Here is an 18,839-nt window from a genome sequence, read left to right on the forward strand (position 1 = left end):
TATATACACATACATATAAACAAATGCAATCGTTTCTAGTCTACTGCAGGACAAAGACCTCAGACACGTCCTTCGTCATGTTCGGGGGTTTGGTCATTTTCATCACCACACTGGCCACTGCCGATTAGTGAAGTGGGAGATTTTTATCTGATCGCTCACAGCAAACCAACCTAGTATGGGTGGGTCTGACTTAGCAGATCATGTCAATACACAAATCCTTTTACCATCTAAGGTACCCCCACTCGGAGATGGATATATATATATATATATATATATATATATATATATATATATATATATATATATATATATATATATATATATATATATATATATATATATATATATATAATAATAATAAAACACGATAATAATCACTTCCACATTCCTCCCTTGATAACTCCCTAAAGAAAGATGAAGCCCAGTGTTACGTAATAATAATAATAATAATAATAATAATAATATTATCATTATAATTATCATTATTATCATTATTATTATTAGGAATAATTAACGAAATAATGATCGTACTTAACAGTAACAATGACCAGCTTAGCTTATGCAATGCATACAGAAATTAAAGTTTGATATATATAGATATGCATATATATATATATATATATATATATATATAATATATATATATATATATATATATATGTATATATATACATACATACATATATATATATATATATATATATGTATATATATGCATACATATATATATATATATATATATATATATATATATATATATATATATATATATATATATATATATATATATATATATATATATATATATATATATATACCAGTTTGCTTTGTACCCACAAAATCTATAAATTCAAACAATTAAGCACAAATATTCTAGTCACAGCGAATTCACTATACCTTGAACTTAATTTGCATTAAAAACTATAGCCTAGTCTAATGATATCATTTGAACCCATGAATTAACTGATCAAGACATGGGTGCGAAAACTAGTCAGGACACATCTATTTAATACATAAAATTATCTTAAATACAATATATATCCATATATATATGTGTATATATATATATATATATATATATATATATATATATATATATATATATATATATATATATATATATATATATATATATATATGTGTGTGTGTGTGTGTGTATAAGATGTGCTACAGCAAACAGTCACCGTCATGGCCTTTCGCCGAAAAGGTCAAATCGACGAATAAATAGCTACGATTTACAGACCACCTTATTGATAAACAATTAAACCGCAAAATATTTCATCATTAGGAACAAATGACAATATATTAATTAGAACTGTGGCTAACGTCACTTACTATTTCATCTAAAAACAGAACACCTACACAAAATTTCTTTACAAGTAGAAAACAATGTCATCTTTAAATGACTCTACCTTCATAATGACAATCAGCTGTCTAACCTATTCCTATTTTTTTTTTCAAAATCTAACAAATGATAGGTTAAAGCAGTAATTAAATCGATTCATACAGCATCATAAAGTATAGATTAGATTATTTTCGAAAAGGAATATTCTCAAATTATGCTGTTTGAAAGGATAAAATCACTAAAATATAAAGAATTTTTACTACTACGAAAGGATGAATTCAATTTGGGTTGAGGTATTAAAGCAAAGCATATTGACATAGTAGTTTGCAATTAGGTATTTTCACTCCTCTGATAAATGCAAGGTAATTGATCATAACATAATACACATACATTTAAGAGGCTATCTCATGCTGATATGCCAATGCAGAATACGAAATAACAACAACCTAATGAGAAATACAAGTGCTTACGCTAGTAGCTATTTGCAGCTGTATGGGCGAATGTACACTAGATTGGGAAATAACTCGGCTAACAACGTTATCCAGAGATATGACTATCAGTCTGTTAATTACAGAACACACTAGTAATTGTTCGAAGCAGATACGGATGGTGAGAAACACTTAAATGTCACGTAGCAGAAGACACTTTTCAGTTGGATGATGTGACGTTACTGCCATCTCTTCTCTACATTTCTTACTAACACTCAGTCTATACATCTTTGCAATTTGTGCAGCAAAATTTATACATATGTTACATACCTATATAAAGACAAGTTTATAAATACTTTAATTAGATTTAATCGATATAATCTAATCATTATTCATCTTTAAAAAAACTAATGTAATATACAATTTCAACATATTTATTTCTTTTCAATTTGTACAGCAAAATTTATCCATATGTTACATATCCATATGAACACAAGTTTATAAATATCTTAATTATATTAAATAAATATATTTTAACCATTATTCATCTTTAAAAAAACTAATGTAATACACAATTTCAACATTTATTTTGAAAGATGTTCTACCTACCTGTCTCCGTCAAAGAAAACAAAACAGCCATAATTTGTTCCTGCCTGTAAAACACGTTTCGGTACATAATAGTGGATTTTAACGTGTATCACCATGGGTATTCTGGAAAAGATTAGCGAAATTGAAAAAGAAATTGCAAGAACTCAAAAGAATAAAGGTAGATAAACTTTATTTGTGTGGCTAACAGGTGTATTTAGTCTTAATCTGCTTAGTTTATTACGGTATGCAATGTTCAAACCCATTATAAATTGGTGTTTTTATGTCTTGATTATCTGGAATTGGTTAATTTGCTGATTGCCATCAATTTTTATAATGGCTATATATGTATTTGGTGTCCGTGCATATTGCCGGTGAAAGATGATAACGCATTTAGGGTATGTCTACAGTAGTATATATTAGCTTAGGCCTTGACGGAGATTGGCATGCCGATATCGGTTCGTAAATTTACCGTAAGTCGCTTTAGATTTCTGTCACTTTCAGTTTACGAAGAAATACTGCATTTTGAGTTGAATGATGTATATAAATAAATTTTTGGTATTGATATGAGGGGTGAATGTAGTTTATCGGGACAGGGCAATATCTTTCTTATTACTAGCCCAATCGTTTTTCCTTATGGGGAAGATGTGCTTTACTATGATCCGATTTCCATAATATGAAATTATTTTATATTTTCTAAGTACAGCCCAAGAAGGGGGGTCCGGGGGCTTTCCCCTGGCTTGTGGTTGTGACCTGGGAACTACTAGGTTCGGTTAGGTTGGATTATGGGGTTTGTATGATAGTGACAGTGGTTGGGGGTCGCAGGTGCGCCCCCCCCCTGGTTAGGTCATTAGGAAGGTAAGGACACGGCTTGTAGGTCAGGTTGGGGGGTGGGGGGAGTTTGGGTTAGTTGTTGTCCATTTTTCTTGGCGTGTCCCCATGAACTACAAAGGCTCCGAGATTAGTTCAACTGGGCTCCACAAGGGACTAGAAGAGTTGGAAGACCCAGGCCTACATGGTGGAGAACAATGATGAATGGAGAAGTATTGAATTAAAAGCTCAAAATAGAGACGACGTGTGATATCTAACTGATGCCCTTTGGTAAAGTTTTACTGTATTACAGATTTCGGACAGAAAATATTTGTTTTCCTGTAGTAAATAATGTGATTTGACCTTCATTTCAACTGCAAACAAACAGAACAACCAATTCGACTAACTTTTAAGGAGCTGAACTGGTTGCTGTTATTACAGATGAAATGAAGGTGAAATCCGGTTAAATCACGTTATTTTCTACAGGAAAACTTATATTTACTGTTAAAATGTTTAAATATAATGACTTTTGTTATATATATCCTGTAAAAATGATTAAATATAATGTCTTGTTCAAATTCCGTGTCACTTCACTCACGGATGTACTGTACTGCGAATGCTAACATTAGCAACGTTACTAATGTTAAACAGAGTTACCGTTACGATATCATTGCTAACGTTAGCAATGCTACGGTAATATTAGCATGTGTATTTTAAATCATTTTTCCATATACCCTTTACACAATATATATAAAGGTACTAACAAACCCACCTAACCTAACCTAGAAGTTCATAACATTAGCAACACTATATATAATGGTTCTTGTTCGGCCACTGGCTCGCTAATGCTCCCAGAAAAATCGTATGTACTGGCAAGCGGTAATGTTGAGCTGCGCACGCTAACGTTAGCATCGTTACGATAACATTAGCAACGTTAATATAATGGTTCTTAAAATATAATGACTTATTCAAATTCCGTGTCACTTCACTCACGTATGTACTGCGAACGCTAACATTAGCAACGTTACCAATGTTACACAGCCTTACCAACGTTACCCTTTACACAACATATAAAAAGGTACAAAAAGGGTACAAAACCTAACAAGATCTAAAACCATTAAAATTAAAGAAATGAATGACTTTCCTTATTTGAATGCCCTTCCTGTAAGATAGGAAGGAACGGCACTTGGGGCACTGTAAACGTTGAGGTATTGCATTGTGTGCTTTAAGGAAATTATCAACATTGGATGTCTTATCAAAAAAATCACCATGAAATTTAGCAAATGCTTTTAGGTATGGAATACTGCAGTCACTACAAGTTTCTATAACTTCCTCCATTGCAAAATACGAATAAAAAGCTCACTTGAAATAACGAACACCTGACTAGGACAAAGGTTTCCACGGAAAAGGATTTGGTGGAAGGAGTATGAATAGACCACTTGAAGAGATAAGGGAAGGGGGTAGGGAAATATTAACCCCCACCCCCTGTGCAAACTTTCCATGCGTATGGGTTTGTGATTGGTTAACGGGAAAACAACGGAGTCTAGAGGGTAAACATGAATGAACTAGAATGGGAAACTTGTGTGAAATCGGGGTGTGACAACGCAATAACAAAATGAATAAAAGTAATATACTGTAGGAAGATAAAATGGAATGTGTGATAAATAATATTTAATGGATATATAAAATGGGGTGATTTTATAAGGCATCGGATAATAAAACGTGTAATATGGGGTCAATCGTAATATGTATACGAGGGTATTACATAAAAGGAATGGTATAGTTGAACTGGATCAAGTTATATACAGTACTTGAATAAAGAGGGTGAAGAAGACGAATAGTTACATTTCATGGTTAGAGAAGAAGAAATCCTATTGGTGGAAGAGGAGTCTCTGCGCAGGGAGGCGGCGTTTTTGCGCAGAAAGTTGAAACCTGCTATGTACAAACGAACGAACAAGAGCGACTACAACCGACAAGTAGAATGACAAAAAATAAATGAAAAACTGCTAATGTTAGCATGTTACGCTAACATTGCTGAAGCTCTACATCACACATAGGCAGCTCTGGTTACTGTATTTTTTCATGAGACATAGCATTTGCAACGGCGCCTCCAAAGTTTATCCAGTTATACTGTTCTGTCTTTTCCTTCGTTTACTATACGTCCAAGAAGGTAATGTATAGAGAAGAAAAGGCTTGTTTTACCATTATATATTGTTTCCCCAGTACAGTATGTTTTCCCCACCCAAAACCCCGAGTTCCCACTGGGGGTCCCCCATTATTGTAGGATATAGATATATTTATATATATTTCTGAAGCTATTCATTTGCGATGGGAAAGAGTGTCATTTTCGGAGAGCGGAATTTTTTCTATAGAAAAAAGTAGTTTTTTTCCTAGGTTACATTGCCCTGTAATACAGTAAAATAATACCGGCCCTTTATGTCTATAAGCGTAGGAGGAGGTAATGATTTCAAACCATGTTTCAGTTACAAAAGTGTATTTAGCAAATATATGATACATGTACTTCAATTTTTCTAGCCAAATACATGAACTATGTATTTTTCCTGTGTGCTATCTTTCAATGGCAATAATATCATGTTAAGTAGGAGATGATGAATGGAGAAGTATTGATTTAAAAGCTCAAGATAGAGACGACTGGCAAAATCTGACCGAGGCCCCTTGCGTCAATATGTGTAGGAGATGATGAGGAATGACCTTGTGTTTTATCTATTTCTGGCCATGAATATTAGGGCAAAAAACTCAGTCCTGAGTTTTCCCAAATCATATAAAAATGGTAAAATTATAGTTGTTCCGACACAGAGACTTACCTCGAAACACTTTCTAGGAGATTACTGGTAACTCCTCTCCGACGACCAGATTTTTATGTAGTTTCCCCCTACTTCCATGTTCTATACTGTCCTGAATAACGGGAGATAACATGACCTGGGGGCATTGCCCGAGAAGGTAGCGCGTCTTTGAGAAGCCATCGCCAGTAAGTTTTCTGGTCGGTTCGTGAACACACGTGCTTCACGACGCTCCTCATACTAAATACAAATTACTTAAAATTTGTGATTTATGGACGGAACACCACTTTAAACAAAATTAGTTTTTCCTGTAGTAAATAATAAGCTTTCACTGAATTTGACCTTCATTTCAGCAGGAAATAAACTGAAAACCCATGTGACTGACTAAGAACAGGGATATTTTTTTAGAAATCCAATGAATTTTGCTCCGACGTTCTGATAGCTTGGTGGGTTATTGTACATTATTTTTAACTCAATTCTCACTTTAACTGGCAGCCAATGTAGATTAATTAGTATAGGAGTGATCCTTTCTCTAGGTGGGACACCTTTTATCAGTCTTGACCCAATGATTTACATTTACACAATAATATATATTAACAGAACCAAATATAGCTGTTTGTTCCGTAACCGAAATACAAACCACGCTATTTACAGAGGGTTTACTTTCGGCGTAGCTGAAATGACGAGCCATTAGAATTTTAACGAGGGTGTATTACCCCCGCGCTAGTTAGCAAGGGGGTAGGGGAGTGGTAGCAAGCTCCCCCTCCCCCCCTCACACACCGGTGAACTGCTTCACTTCACTTTTGGCTCGGACTATGAACAGACGTCTCTGTCCCGTCCTCGCATTGCAGCCATTAATGTTTTGTCTTACTTAATTACTTACTTTTCTTATACTTAATATATATGTACATTCTTATGTTTATGTATATATTTGAGTATAGAAATACAGTAAGTTTCCTTTTCAGTGTTTGTGCTGTGTGTGTGTGTGTAGGAAGTCCACTCATTGTACGACAACTTCTCCGTGTGGTCTCAGGCCCCCACGGTGACATTTCATGGGTCGCGATCTCTCCCTTGGTCTCCCTTCGGCGGGCGCCGTGGGGAATCGTCATTGCTGGACTTTATTTATTAATCTGTTTCTCCGCTGTTCCTCCTTCCCTACGGGGAACTTGGTGTATCAGCGTAGGGAACATGGGAGTTTAGTTTGACTACGGTCTCTCTCTCTCTTCTTGAGGTCGTTCACCCTTTTATTTTTACTACGTATTACGGTAGCCCTCCTTCCCGTTGCGGGATGAATTGCTACTCCGTTTATTTTGTCTTAATTATTTTTAATCAAATCTAATTGTATTTGTTAACTTTTCAGCTTCTGTGTAGAACGCTTCCCTTCGGGGTTCATTCGTTCTTACTATTAGTGAACATTCTTAGATGAATTACATAATTATAATTGTTATAATTCTGTTTTGTTACAGTTCTCCGCCTTCCCCCCTTCCCGTGAGTGTCAGTGGGGGAGGAGGGCGCATTCCTGGTGTATAATTCTTATGTTCTTTTCCCTCGGGGGTTCCTCTTCGGAGATCCCCCGAGGGAATAAATGTTAACTAATTATTTTATTTTCACAGTTATCTTTCTAGTTTTTCGTTTGCCTAATGTGCCAACGAAGCAGAGTTGTCCTGTTGGGGCCTGGGGAGTCTGCTGTTGCCGCCTCCTCTACGACTTTATCATGGGCGTGTTCCCTTCTCCTAGAAGTTCTCCCGTGACAACTGTCAGCTCCTTAGTTCATTTAGAACGCTCAGGAGGCTCGCCTCCATGGGTGGGTAACTTCCCTTCCCAGGTTTGAGTTTTTTTCCCTTCAGGGGGGGCATCTTCTCTTACCTTAATAATTTCTGGTCCTCGGGTGGTTATGCTCTTGGTGCTGAGTGACCGCTTTTGTAACCATGCTCAAGGGGCTGAGCGGTTGCAAGGCCGGACCATGGAGTTCGTGCAATTATGCTCTTGGTGCTGAGCGATTGCACTTGCAGCTATGCTCATGGGGCTGAGCAGCTGCAGGAGCTCCTCTTCGGAGGGTTGCTCTTTATGGTCAGCTTGCTGATCCAACGGCCCTAAGGGGCACCTTCATCAGTTCTTCCTGTCTCTTCTATGAAGTGTTCACCTCTCTCGTTCGCGAGAGAGGACAATCATAGAGACTCCTCTTTGGAGGACTTCCCTGCTGTCGTTGCAGGGGCAGCTGAGTCCAACGGTCTCTCCTGCGAGTGTCTCTCCCCCTCGGGGGAGTTCACTAACAGAGACTCCTCTTCGGAGGACTGATGATGGTGCTCCGTGGTCGTCTTCATCTTCAGCCGCAGAGGATCATCCTCGACAAGAACAGACAGTTGCAGCTGCTTCGCTAGACCTGTCGGCAGTTCGTTCGCGATCTCCGACACCTTCCAGATCTTCTTGTCTTCCTTCTCTGTTCCTGGACGCAGAAGCACAGTGGGCGCCTCTCCACCCCGTTTTCCAAACGGGCACTGGTCCCTTCGGGGCAAAGGGCTTATCTCACATGTGAGTAAGTCCCTTTGGTGCTAGGTTTTTTACCTGTGCATCCTTGTTCTCGCATTAGTTCGCAAATGCTCTCCTGCTGTGGACCAGACTTCTGCTGAATCAACTCCTGATCGCCAACTCTTCTGAGACCTGTGCGGCTACGCGCCATGTGCACCTACGGTCTCCTGAACGCCCACGATCGCCTGCTCGCCGGTGCACATCTGATCGCCCTTTTCTGATGTGCGCAATGCGCGGCAGCGTTCGCCCTCACGCCCACGATCTCCGGATCTGGGCGCAAGCAGGGAGATTATTTCTTCACTGAACTCCACGTTCACCTGCTCGCCAGCGCGCATCTGCGCCCCCTTTCCTGATGTGCACAATACGCGCCAACGTTCGACCACGCTCCCACGATCTTCGGATCTGCGCGCAGTTCAAGAAGTTCCTACGCTAGCGCACAGGCGCTCACAGGTTCTTCTGGACTCACAGCGCCCTTCTGAAGTTTCGCGCCAAGCGCGCCCACGCGCGGTTCTAGTTCCAGCGCGCCAACGCGCCAGCACGCTTCCACTTCACACCGCGGCGCCCAGGAGACACCTAAGCTAGCGCACAGTGCTCTCCTTACGCGCCCGCGCGATTCTTCGCCTGCTCACAAGCGTTTTCAAAGCGCCAAAGCTTCATCCGTCGTAGGTTTCCTACGCGCCAAAGCTTCATTCGTCGTAGGTTTCCTACGCGCCAAAGCTTCATTTGTCGTAGGTTTCCTACGCGCCCACGCGTTAACTCTCCTGTACGCGATCGGTTGTTACGGGCCACCGCTCGCCAACGCGCCATTGCTTGCCCACGCGCCTTCGCCCGCCTACGAGCCATCGCTCGGTTATGTGCCATCGGTCTCCCGACCGCCAGCGCTCGCCCTCACCTGCTTGCCCCGCATGCGGGCGCACCCACGTTCGCCTGCGTGCGAACCAACGTTTTACCATCGCGCGAGCGCCAGGGTGATTTCGACCACGAATCCCGTCGGGTTTTCGCAACACGGGGAACCTGGCGAGTCTTCTGGAGCGCGTACTTCCAGATCACGATCTTCACCCCGTAAACGCAGAGCATGGCACGTGCAAGAGCAGGAAGAATCTTCCGAGAGGTCTGGGCAACATTCTTCTCCTTTTTTTCAGGCAGGCCCCATCATCTCTACTCCTCAGGATCGTTCAATTCCCTTCCCCCCCAGCGGGAGTCGCTGACACTGCGTCTGTCAGCCGTCAGCAGAGGAGGTACTTTGAGATCATGGGGGAACCTGGTTTAGCCCTTCCTCTCCACCAATCCGTGGAAGGGGCTTACCAGGGAGTTTTTCTCTCGAGAAATTCTCCGCCCGGCAGGTGACATTCTCGTCTTCGGAGATCTTAAGCCAGGAGAAAGCCGCAAAGTGTGCCATGCGGGCTACTTCGTGGCTGGTCGTCTGGCTTGGATCTCTGGACATCCTGTTCCGATCCGAGAATTTGTTCAAGGAGAGATCCAGAAAGGTCATGGAAACTTTCTTCCTCTCGGGCACGAGCACCATCGTTTCCCGGCTCACCAAGTTTCGAACTTGTGGGCAAACTCGATGTTGAAGCATTGAGATGCAGTGACCGAGAGGTTCCTCTCGGAAGTCCCAACCATGGATGTCGGCAAGCTCAGACACTCTTCCACCCTTGGAAAGACCTTGTTTTGAGCCCAAGGACGGGGACCGGACGGCTGAGAGGTGGAGAAAGTCGAATCTCGATTCGCTCCTCCAAAGGCGCTTACATCCAGACCCTACAAGCCTCCAGCGCCTCAACAACAACAGCCTCGTCAGCCTATTACATCGGAACCGGCCCCGACAGCTAGGACAAGGTGTCTAAACAGCAGCCCCCTCCTGTCAGAGACAAGAAGGGCGGGAAGTTCTCCTGGGGAGGCAGTAATCCTGAGGAAGTGGCCGAGACCGCAAACGCTAGGATTGGCAACCCCCCTGCATGGTCCCCAGTGGGGGGATGCCTAAGGTTGCGTGCTCAGGTGGCAGCAATTCGGGGCCGATTCCTGCACGATCTCCGTGATCAGCCAAGGATATCGCGTCCCGTTCTTTACATCTCTACCTCCACTGACAGCGAATCCAGTGTCGCTGAGGTCCTATGCCATGGGATCGGCAAAGGGGCTAGCCCTTCGGGCAGAAATCGAGACCATGCTTTAGAAGGATGCTCTCCAAAAGGTCATCGACGGCTCCCCCCCCCCCCGGCTTCTTCAGTCGTCTCTTGTAAGAAAGCGTCTGAAGGCTGGAGACCTGTCTCGACCTCTCAGCCCTGATCAAGTTTGTCGAACAAACTTCGTTCAGCGTGGAACAGCAGAGTCAATTAGGCTTGTAGTGAAACCACAAGACTTCATCTGCACACTGGACCTGAAGGACGGGTACTTCCAGATCCCAATCCATCCGTCTTCCAGGAAGTACTTGAAATTCAGCCTAGACAACAAGATATACCAGTTCCAGGTGCTGTGTTTCGATCTCACCACAGCACCGCAGGTGTCCACCAGAATGTTCACCCTGTTATCTTCATGGCCACACAGGAGCGGCATCCGTCTCCTTCGCTTTCTGGATGACTGGCTATCCCAGGCAGTCTCGGAATCGACCTTTCTTCGACACCGAGACAAGCTCCTGGGACTTTACCAGGATCTAGGGATCATGGTAATTCTCGAGAAGTCTTCTCTGCTTCCATCTCAACAACTGGGATATCTAGGCATGATATTAGACTCGAATCTCCAAGCCTTCCCATCAGATGACAGGATAGCAAGGCTGAGGAGAGTTGCACCTTTCCTCAGACGAGGAAAGCTTCCAGCCCAATCTTGGTTACGCCTCCTAGGTCACCTTTCCTCCTTGGCCAGGCTAGTTCCAATGGCTGCCTCAGGATGAGATCCCTGCATCGGCGGCCCAAGTCCGAGTGGAATCAAGACAACGATTCCCCGGACATTCTGGTCCCTTTGGGACCTGCGGAACGAATGGACCTGCAGTGGTAGTTGACCTACGGAAACCTTTGCAAGGGAATGGATGGATCTTCTCGTCCTTTCCCGGCATTTGATGCTGTTCTCGGACTCTTCAAAACAAGGGGGGGGGGCTCGTTCTGAATCAGGCCTATTATCAGAACCAGAAGGGTACCTCCACATCAATCTGCTAGGAATGAAGGCCGTATTCTGGCCCTTCAACACTTCCAACAGACCCTGGCGAGTCACTCCGTGAACGACAACTCACGGTAGTGCCTTTTGTTTCAACAAGCAGGGAGGTACTTTTTTATTACAAATTTCTCATCTTGCAGTAGAGATACTGAGATGAACCGAAGTTCACTCAATACCCTATCGGCTCGCTTCATTCCGGACAAAGGAATATGCTTTTCGACAGTCTGAGCAGGGCCTCACAGATAGAGAGTACCGAGTGTTCCTCGGCCCCCCTGGTAGCCAACAAGTCCTGACCTTGTGGACCTGTTTGCGACAGCCTTGAATTTCAAGCTGCCGCTGTACTACTCCCAGTCCCAGATCCCAAGGCACTCTGGCAAGATGCCTTCCTACACGGTGGGACAACATCGACGTCTACCCACTGTTCTGTCTGTTGAGAAGGGGGCTCAACAAGACCAGACTATCGGTCAACCTGTCGATGACTCTGATAGCTCCGCTGCGGCATCATGCAGAGTGGTTCCCGAAACTTCTGCATCTCCTGATTGAACTCCTGAGAGGGCTTACCCCACGACACGAGCTACTCAAACAACCACACTGCAACATCTACCACAAGCCGTAGCATCGCTTCGGCTTCATGCCTGGAGACCATCCAGCATCTCCCCACAGAGATAGGCGTTCCGCAACAAGTTGCGGAGCGGATGTCTCGACACCTGCAAAAGTCATCCGCAGCGGTCTACCAGGCGAAGTGGAGAGTCTTCTGTGGTTGGTGTTGTGGGAGAGGTACCTCTCCCCTTGATGCCACTATTCCAGCAATAGCGGAGTTATTGTATATCGGCGGGAGGAAATGCGCCTTTCGCTCTCGACGGTGGAAGCCTGGCCTTCAGGCTGAAAGGAATTGACATTTCGTCCTCACTGGATCTTTCTTCGCTCATACGAAACTACGAATTTACCTGCCCCCAGTCGGAAGTGAGACCTCCACCGTGGAACATGGTTCGGGCTCTTAAGAGATCTCCTTGCGAACCATTACGCCAGGCTTCTGATCATCACCTGTCTTGGAAGACGGTGCTCCCGCTCGCTCTGGCCTCAGCCAAGCGTGACAGTGAACTTCATGGTCTCTCGTACGACGCCGCCCATTCAAGAGGATAGGTGGAGGTAACGTTCAGGTTCGTCCCTGAGTTGGTTACTAGACTCAAATCTTGGAGTCACAGACCTTTGGTTTGACTCCTTCAGGATTTCGAGTCCCCGTTCTGTAACAGATGACCCAGACCTTCTCCTACTATGCCCAGTAAGGAGTCGGAGGGGTTATCTTAAAGGACAGCTGCAGTTCGTCCTCACGTGCAAGCCCTGTTTGGGAGCACAGGGAGGACGGAGAGGAGGGTCATCAAGAATGCCTTTTCAGCCTAGATTCAAAGGGTCTTCCATCACGCCTGAATCCAGACCCTCCTCCGTCACGTCGCCTTAGAGCACACGATGTCAGAGGCATCGCAACGTCCCTGGCCTTCAAGAGGAACTACTCTGTGACGCAGGTGCTACAAGCTGGAGTCTGGAAGCATCTAACGACCTTCACAGCCCACTACCTGCAGGACATGACCCACAGTGTGGAGGATTAATTTGATTTTAATTTATTTTTTTTGTTTTGCCAAATCGAGAGAGAGAGAGAGTTTTAGTTTTGTTACATCGAGATATTTTATTTGCTTTAGCTTTATCAAATAGAGAGAGAGAGAGAGAGTTTATTTGCTTTAGTTTTGTCAAATCAAGAGAGAGAGAGAGAGAGAATTTTATTTGCTTTAGTTTTAACAAAGAGAGAGAGAGAGAATTTCATTTGCTTTAGTTTTGCTAAATCGCGCGTGAGAAAGAGTATGTATGTGTGTTTGTGTCCGCGGTGCGCGCCGCCGAACAAGTGGTAATTAGCGGAATGATTGTTTGTAGTGGGAAAGACTGTCGGTATATTTGAGGTTGTTTGTTTAAATTTTTTAGCTAGGTTAGGGGGGTAATGAATGTCTTGGGCGAAAGCATTTTCTATTTAACTGTAGCAGGAGTCGGTTGTGTTTTTTTTTGTTCTTCGAAAGCAGGCTGTGAAGTGATTTTTTTGTATCAGAGTAAGTACTGATTTTATTTATTTTTGTTAGGCGCGATCATGAATGATAGAAAGTTTGTTATTTATATCTTTGATTATAGTGCGATAGTTTGGTTAGTTAGGAGTTTTCGTAAGCGTTTTTTCTTTTTTGTTGCAGGCCGTAATTCCTCCTTTGGACTCCATAACATTCTTTGGAGTTAAATTTAGGCCTTGATGGGGTTGCTTGCCTGCCTAGCCTTGTATATATAAATAACGTGATGATGACGACCTGGACCGTACTATGAACATAGGAGTAGACTGCGGATATTTATATTTAGACTGCTGAAATATAGAAGGAATTTTGATCGTTGACGTTGACGACCCGGCTGAAAATAGATTTGTTCTTGTTGATGATTTGATGATGATGACCACCGATAATGTGATTGGACAGTCGAATTGACTGCAGTTATTGTTTGCCAGGAAGTTGTGGCAATTGGCCACACACGTATATTATATATTTAAGAGGTTTCTCGTATGTTTTAGTATTAAGTGATTTACTGTATTTTAGTGTTTAAGTGATTTTCGTTACTGTGTGGGGACTGTTGGTGTTGGGTTGTAAGGTTTTTGTGATTGGTGAGTTCTCGGTACCCTCACGCACCGATATATATTTATACAACAAATTTTGTGTTATTTTTGTCTTGTTAAATTTAATGTGTGATTTTTGTTTTGGGTTGCGGTGAATATAGTTTTAAGGTTATGATTTGTTTGTTTTTCCCTTCGTGCAATAGTCCAGTTTGAAGTAAAGTAAGGGGAAAGTTTGTGTTGTGGGATATTTTGGAAGTTAGAGTGATCAAAGGTGTGGGGGTTTGTTATTGTTTACATCCCGCCACAACAGGAGCCTCGATACCTTTTCTATCGGCCCTGTGGTGGTTACACAACAGCTGGTCTAACCTCAGGCTCCTTAATAGACAGGTAGCAGAAGGTTGAGGGCATTGTTATCCGGTTTTAGACTGCATGAATGAAAGAAGTATGTCTGGCCCTTACTTCTTTTTTCATCCTCCCCTCTCTTGGGGAAAGCAGCATCCTGGGTTCTCTGCATAGCTGACCTCTAACCTCTGCAGGTAAACCATGCTTCCTTGTGTTCCTAGTATTAAGTTAATACTGTCACGTCCCCCATACCCTGACGAGGTGGTATTGGGAACGTCCTAGCCTAGAATTCCAGCTAAACGACTTCAGGTCGACTTCCTAGTACAAGTCACACTTCTTCCCTCCACACACAAGCTTATGTAGGTCGCACGTTTCTTGCGTAGCAAGAAACTTGCGAGGTGCAGGGACTCCTTTTCTCAAGTACTGCTCACTTGGATTCTGAGTCCCCGGGTAAGCCAAGCCAGTAAGGCTGGGGACTTTCCACTCTACCTAAGGATAAGTCACCCTATGTAAATAGCGTGGTTTGTATTTCGGTTACGGAACAAATGACAAATTCGGAGATAATTTGTATTTTTCCTAACCATACAAAGCTTAGCTATTTACACATATTTGCCCGCCAGCCCTGTCCCCCAAGGTAAGTCCTACCTCTAAGTCAAGTGAAGCAGTTCACCGGTTTGTGAGGGGGGGAGGGGTAGCTAGCTACCACTCCCCTACCCCCTTGCTAACTAGCGCGGGCGTAATACACCCTCCTTAAAATTCTAATGGCTCGTTATCTCAGCTACGCCGAAAGTAAACCCTATGTAAATAGCTAAGGTTTGCATGGTTAGGAAAAATACAAATTATCTCCGAATTTGTCATATTTACATTATTCGAAGTCACTGAAGTCAGATTCTTTGGATAGTATCATTGTCTTTCCAAGGGACAAATTTTTTTTGTGGGAGATGAGATATACCGGCAATTAGCAAAGAAAAAGGAAAAGGATTTTGCGATGAACCAGGACTTTCGGACTCATGGGGTGCAAGGAACAATGTTGCAGTGATCTGACAGATATCCTTCAAATATAGTTGTTCCATAACTGAAATACAAACCACGCTATTTAATACTGTATGGGTAATTACTTTCGGCGTAGCTGATATGACGAGCCATTAGATTTTTAACGAGGGTTTACTACCCCACCGCTAGTTAGCGGGGGTAGGGAGTGGTTGCTTGCTACCCCCCCTTCACACACACCTGTCATTTAGCTCACTTTGCTATCACCTCGGGTGACATTTAGCTCACTTTGCTATCAGCTCGGGTGACGGTCGGACGTGTCCGCTTTCACCCTCGCTTTTGTTGATCAGCCATTAATCTTTCTTTGCTTTTTCTTTTTCCAGAGTGTTTGTGAAGTTGGCCTCTGCCATCATGCGTAAGTGTCCTGGTTTACCTGACCGTCCCTGTGGCACATTTATGTCGTCGGTTGACACAGATCCCCACACCTTGTGTCCTCATTGTAGGGGCCAACGGTGTGATAGTGTTAGCGTATGTGGTGAGTGTAGGGAGTGGTCTGCCTCCCAGTGGGAGAGGTTTTCTCGGCGCCGAAGAAGTCTAAATGGGACATTTCTCCTTCAAAGGTTTCTTTGAAAAGAGAAAATCCCAAGGACTCTTCCTCCGTTGCCCAAACCTCCTCCGAAGCTCCCACTTGATCGGTTTCTCCCGAAAAGCTGCCGAGTGGTAGCGTAGACCATAGTTCTGTTGACCGATCCCGGGGTGTGGGAGAGGGAGTTGCCTCCCATAGCGAGGCAGCTCCTCCTCCTCTCCCGTAGGAGGATATTTCTTTGACTCTTAATAATAATGATTTACTACAGCTTTGGGCTTCCTTGGGGCTACAGGGTTCGCCCTCCAAGTAAGCTCTGTTTGACATGATCAAGTTGGGAGCAGCTGTCAAACAATCGCCGGCGGTAGCAGAGATCGATCCTCTGTCTATCGTCGACGTTGTTGTGACGGAGGCTTCTGATGTGTTATTTCAAACCTCTGCTCCTGATGTTGCTGTGGTAGCTGAAGGCTTAGTTCCCCCTCCGAACATCCTTCGAGGGAGGAACTAAGTCCTACGGTCTCTCCTGCCGGTGATTCTTCCCCTCGGGGGAGTTCACTCATAGAGACTCCTCTTCGGAGGACTGCTGATGGTCAGCTTGCTGACCCTATGGCCCACAGAGGGCGTATAAGGCGGAAAGCTCGCCTTCCCCTTCGCCGTAGAGGTCTTCCTTCACCTCACAAGGGTGTTAGGAGGCGCCTCTTCGGCTCGTCATCTTCGCAGTCCTCCGCAGAAGAACCTCGTCGTCGTTCACCGATCCTGCCAGCTACCTCCTTGGACCTCTCTGGAGATCGTTCGCGATCTCCTTCGGTGGAAGGTCGTCCTTACACAGGACACGCTGACCTTCCACTTTCCAGACCTGCTGTCGCCGTTCCTGGCTGCCGATGCGCTGTGGGCGCAATCACACCCTGTTACTAAACAGGCATAAAGGACTTGAGCACAAGATTGTGTCTCAGTCCCTTAAGCGCCAGGTACTCCCCGCGCGCCAACGACCTGCAGCAGAAGTTCCTGTCTTAGTGCGCCAGCGCTCACGTGCGCGCACTTGCTGTTGATCCTGCTGTTAAGCGCCCATGACCACCTGCGCGCCAGCACGCCCCTACAAGTTCCTGCAATAGCGCGCAAGCGCTCTCTACTGGTTCCTGTTGTATCGCAATAGCGCTCTCCTGCGCGTCAGCGCGCAAAGGAGGTTTCAGAGTTAGCGCGCAGGCGCTCACCGGACCTCCAGCGCTCTCCAATGCCTCAACGCACGACTGCGCACACGCGCACAACTGCTGTTATAGCGCGCCAGCGCACAGCCCTCGAGTCTCTCAAACCAACAGCGCACTTCTGTGCACCCGCATCCTGATGCGCGCCCATGATCTCCTGCGCGCCAGGCATCCCCACGATCTCCGGATTTGGGCGTAGTTCTAGTTGCTCCCGCTCGCCAGCGCTCACCTGTGCGCAGCCTCCATCGCGCGCCCTCGCCCACTGCTTCAGCCAGATACACGCTCCGCGCGATAGAGATATTTCTCCTGCGTGCGCGCCCAACGTTTTCGCCCTTATGGGCCCTTCGGCAAGATCCTGCGTGCGCGCGAACAATCGCCTTCGCGCGTGCGAGCGCTCATCCAGCCTCCTGCGCGCCACCTGTCATCGCCTGTTCAGGCCGGCACGCGCCATCGCTCGCCCGCGACCCAAGGCAGGGCCCATCGCGCGACCACCAGAGCGATCATAGGCCGATCCCACATGTGAGGCCGCAGGACATCGCTCGGCCAGATCATCATCGTCTCGTTCCCCACCCCGCAAGCGTAGAACAGTGCGCTCGTCAGAGGAGGAGAGGTTTCCGGATAGGTCCAAGGACTCCTCTTCTTCTGTTTCAGCATCTTTGCAGGCGAACCCTCGTTTGGTCACTCCTCCTAGGGATCGAACGATCCCCTTCCCTCCAGAGGGAGTGACTGACAGCGCGACTGTCAGTCAGCAGCCGTGGTTTTGTACCATTGTCAGAGCTCTCTTGCATGCTTTTAAGCCTGTATTCTCTGAACTTGGCCACAAAACAGGGGCGGCTTCGCCTCCCCTGAAGAGGAAGAGAGGAGTTCCTTTCGTGGTAACTTCTCCAAGGGCGAAACTGTCTCCTCGGAAGTCCTTGAGGAAGGCTCCCTCTCCCCCCCAGACTTTCTCTCCCTCCCCTGCGGACGAGGATTTCCTGTCCTCTGGGGAATCAGGTGAGGCGGGTCATTCCCCCATCGCACCAATGGGGGAAACCCCACCTCTCCCCGAGAAATCTTCTCTGGTAGCTGTTCCTTTGCACCATTCTCTGGAAGAGCTTACCAGGGAAGTCCCTCTAGAGAGAGACTCCAACCGGCAGGTCTCGTATTCGGCAACGGAGATCCTGAGCCAGGAGAAGGTAGCGAAGTGTGCCATGCAGGCTACTTCGTGGCTGGACATCTGGCTAGGGTCTCTAGGCATCCTGGTGCGGTCTGAGGACCTGTCCAAGGAAAGCCCCAGGAAGGCCTTGGAGACCTTTTTGCTCTCAGGCACGCGTACCATCGAGTTTCTAGCCCACCAAGTCTCGAGCTTGTGGGCTGACACTATCTTGAAACGACGGGATGCAGTGGCTGAGAGATTCAATCAAAAGGTCAACATTACTGACATTTGCAGGCTCGGACATTCT

General features: G+C 45.0%; 1 protein-coding gene across 1 annotated transcript in view; it reads left to right on the forward strand.

Annotated features, from left to right (window-relative positions):
- The first annotated feature begins 2,396 nt into the window (after window positions 1–2,396).
- The window catches only part of LOC137624423 (developmentally-regulated GTP-binding protein 2-like), a 77,581-nt gene continuing 61,138 nt past the window's right edge, over window positions 2,397–18,839 (forward strand). Inside the window, exon 1 of the mRNA XM_068355169.1 lies at window positions 2,397–2,539. Within this exon, the coding sequence (XP_068211270.1) occupies window positions 2,476–2,539 (64 nt within the window). The 5' untranslated portion in view covers window positions 2,397–2,475. The remainder of the gene's footprint in view (window positions 2,540–18,839) is intronic.

This window comes from Palaemon carinicauda, chromosome 31 (assembly GCF_036898095.1).
Source record: "Palaemon carinicauda isolate YSFRI2023 chromosome 31, ASM3689809v2, whole genome shotgun sequence".
NCBI lineage: Eukaryota > Metazoa > Arthropoda > Malacostraca > Decapoda > Palaemonidae > Palaemon > Palaemon carinicauda.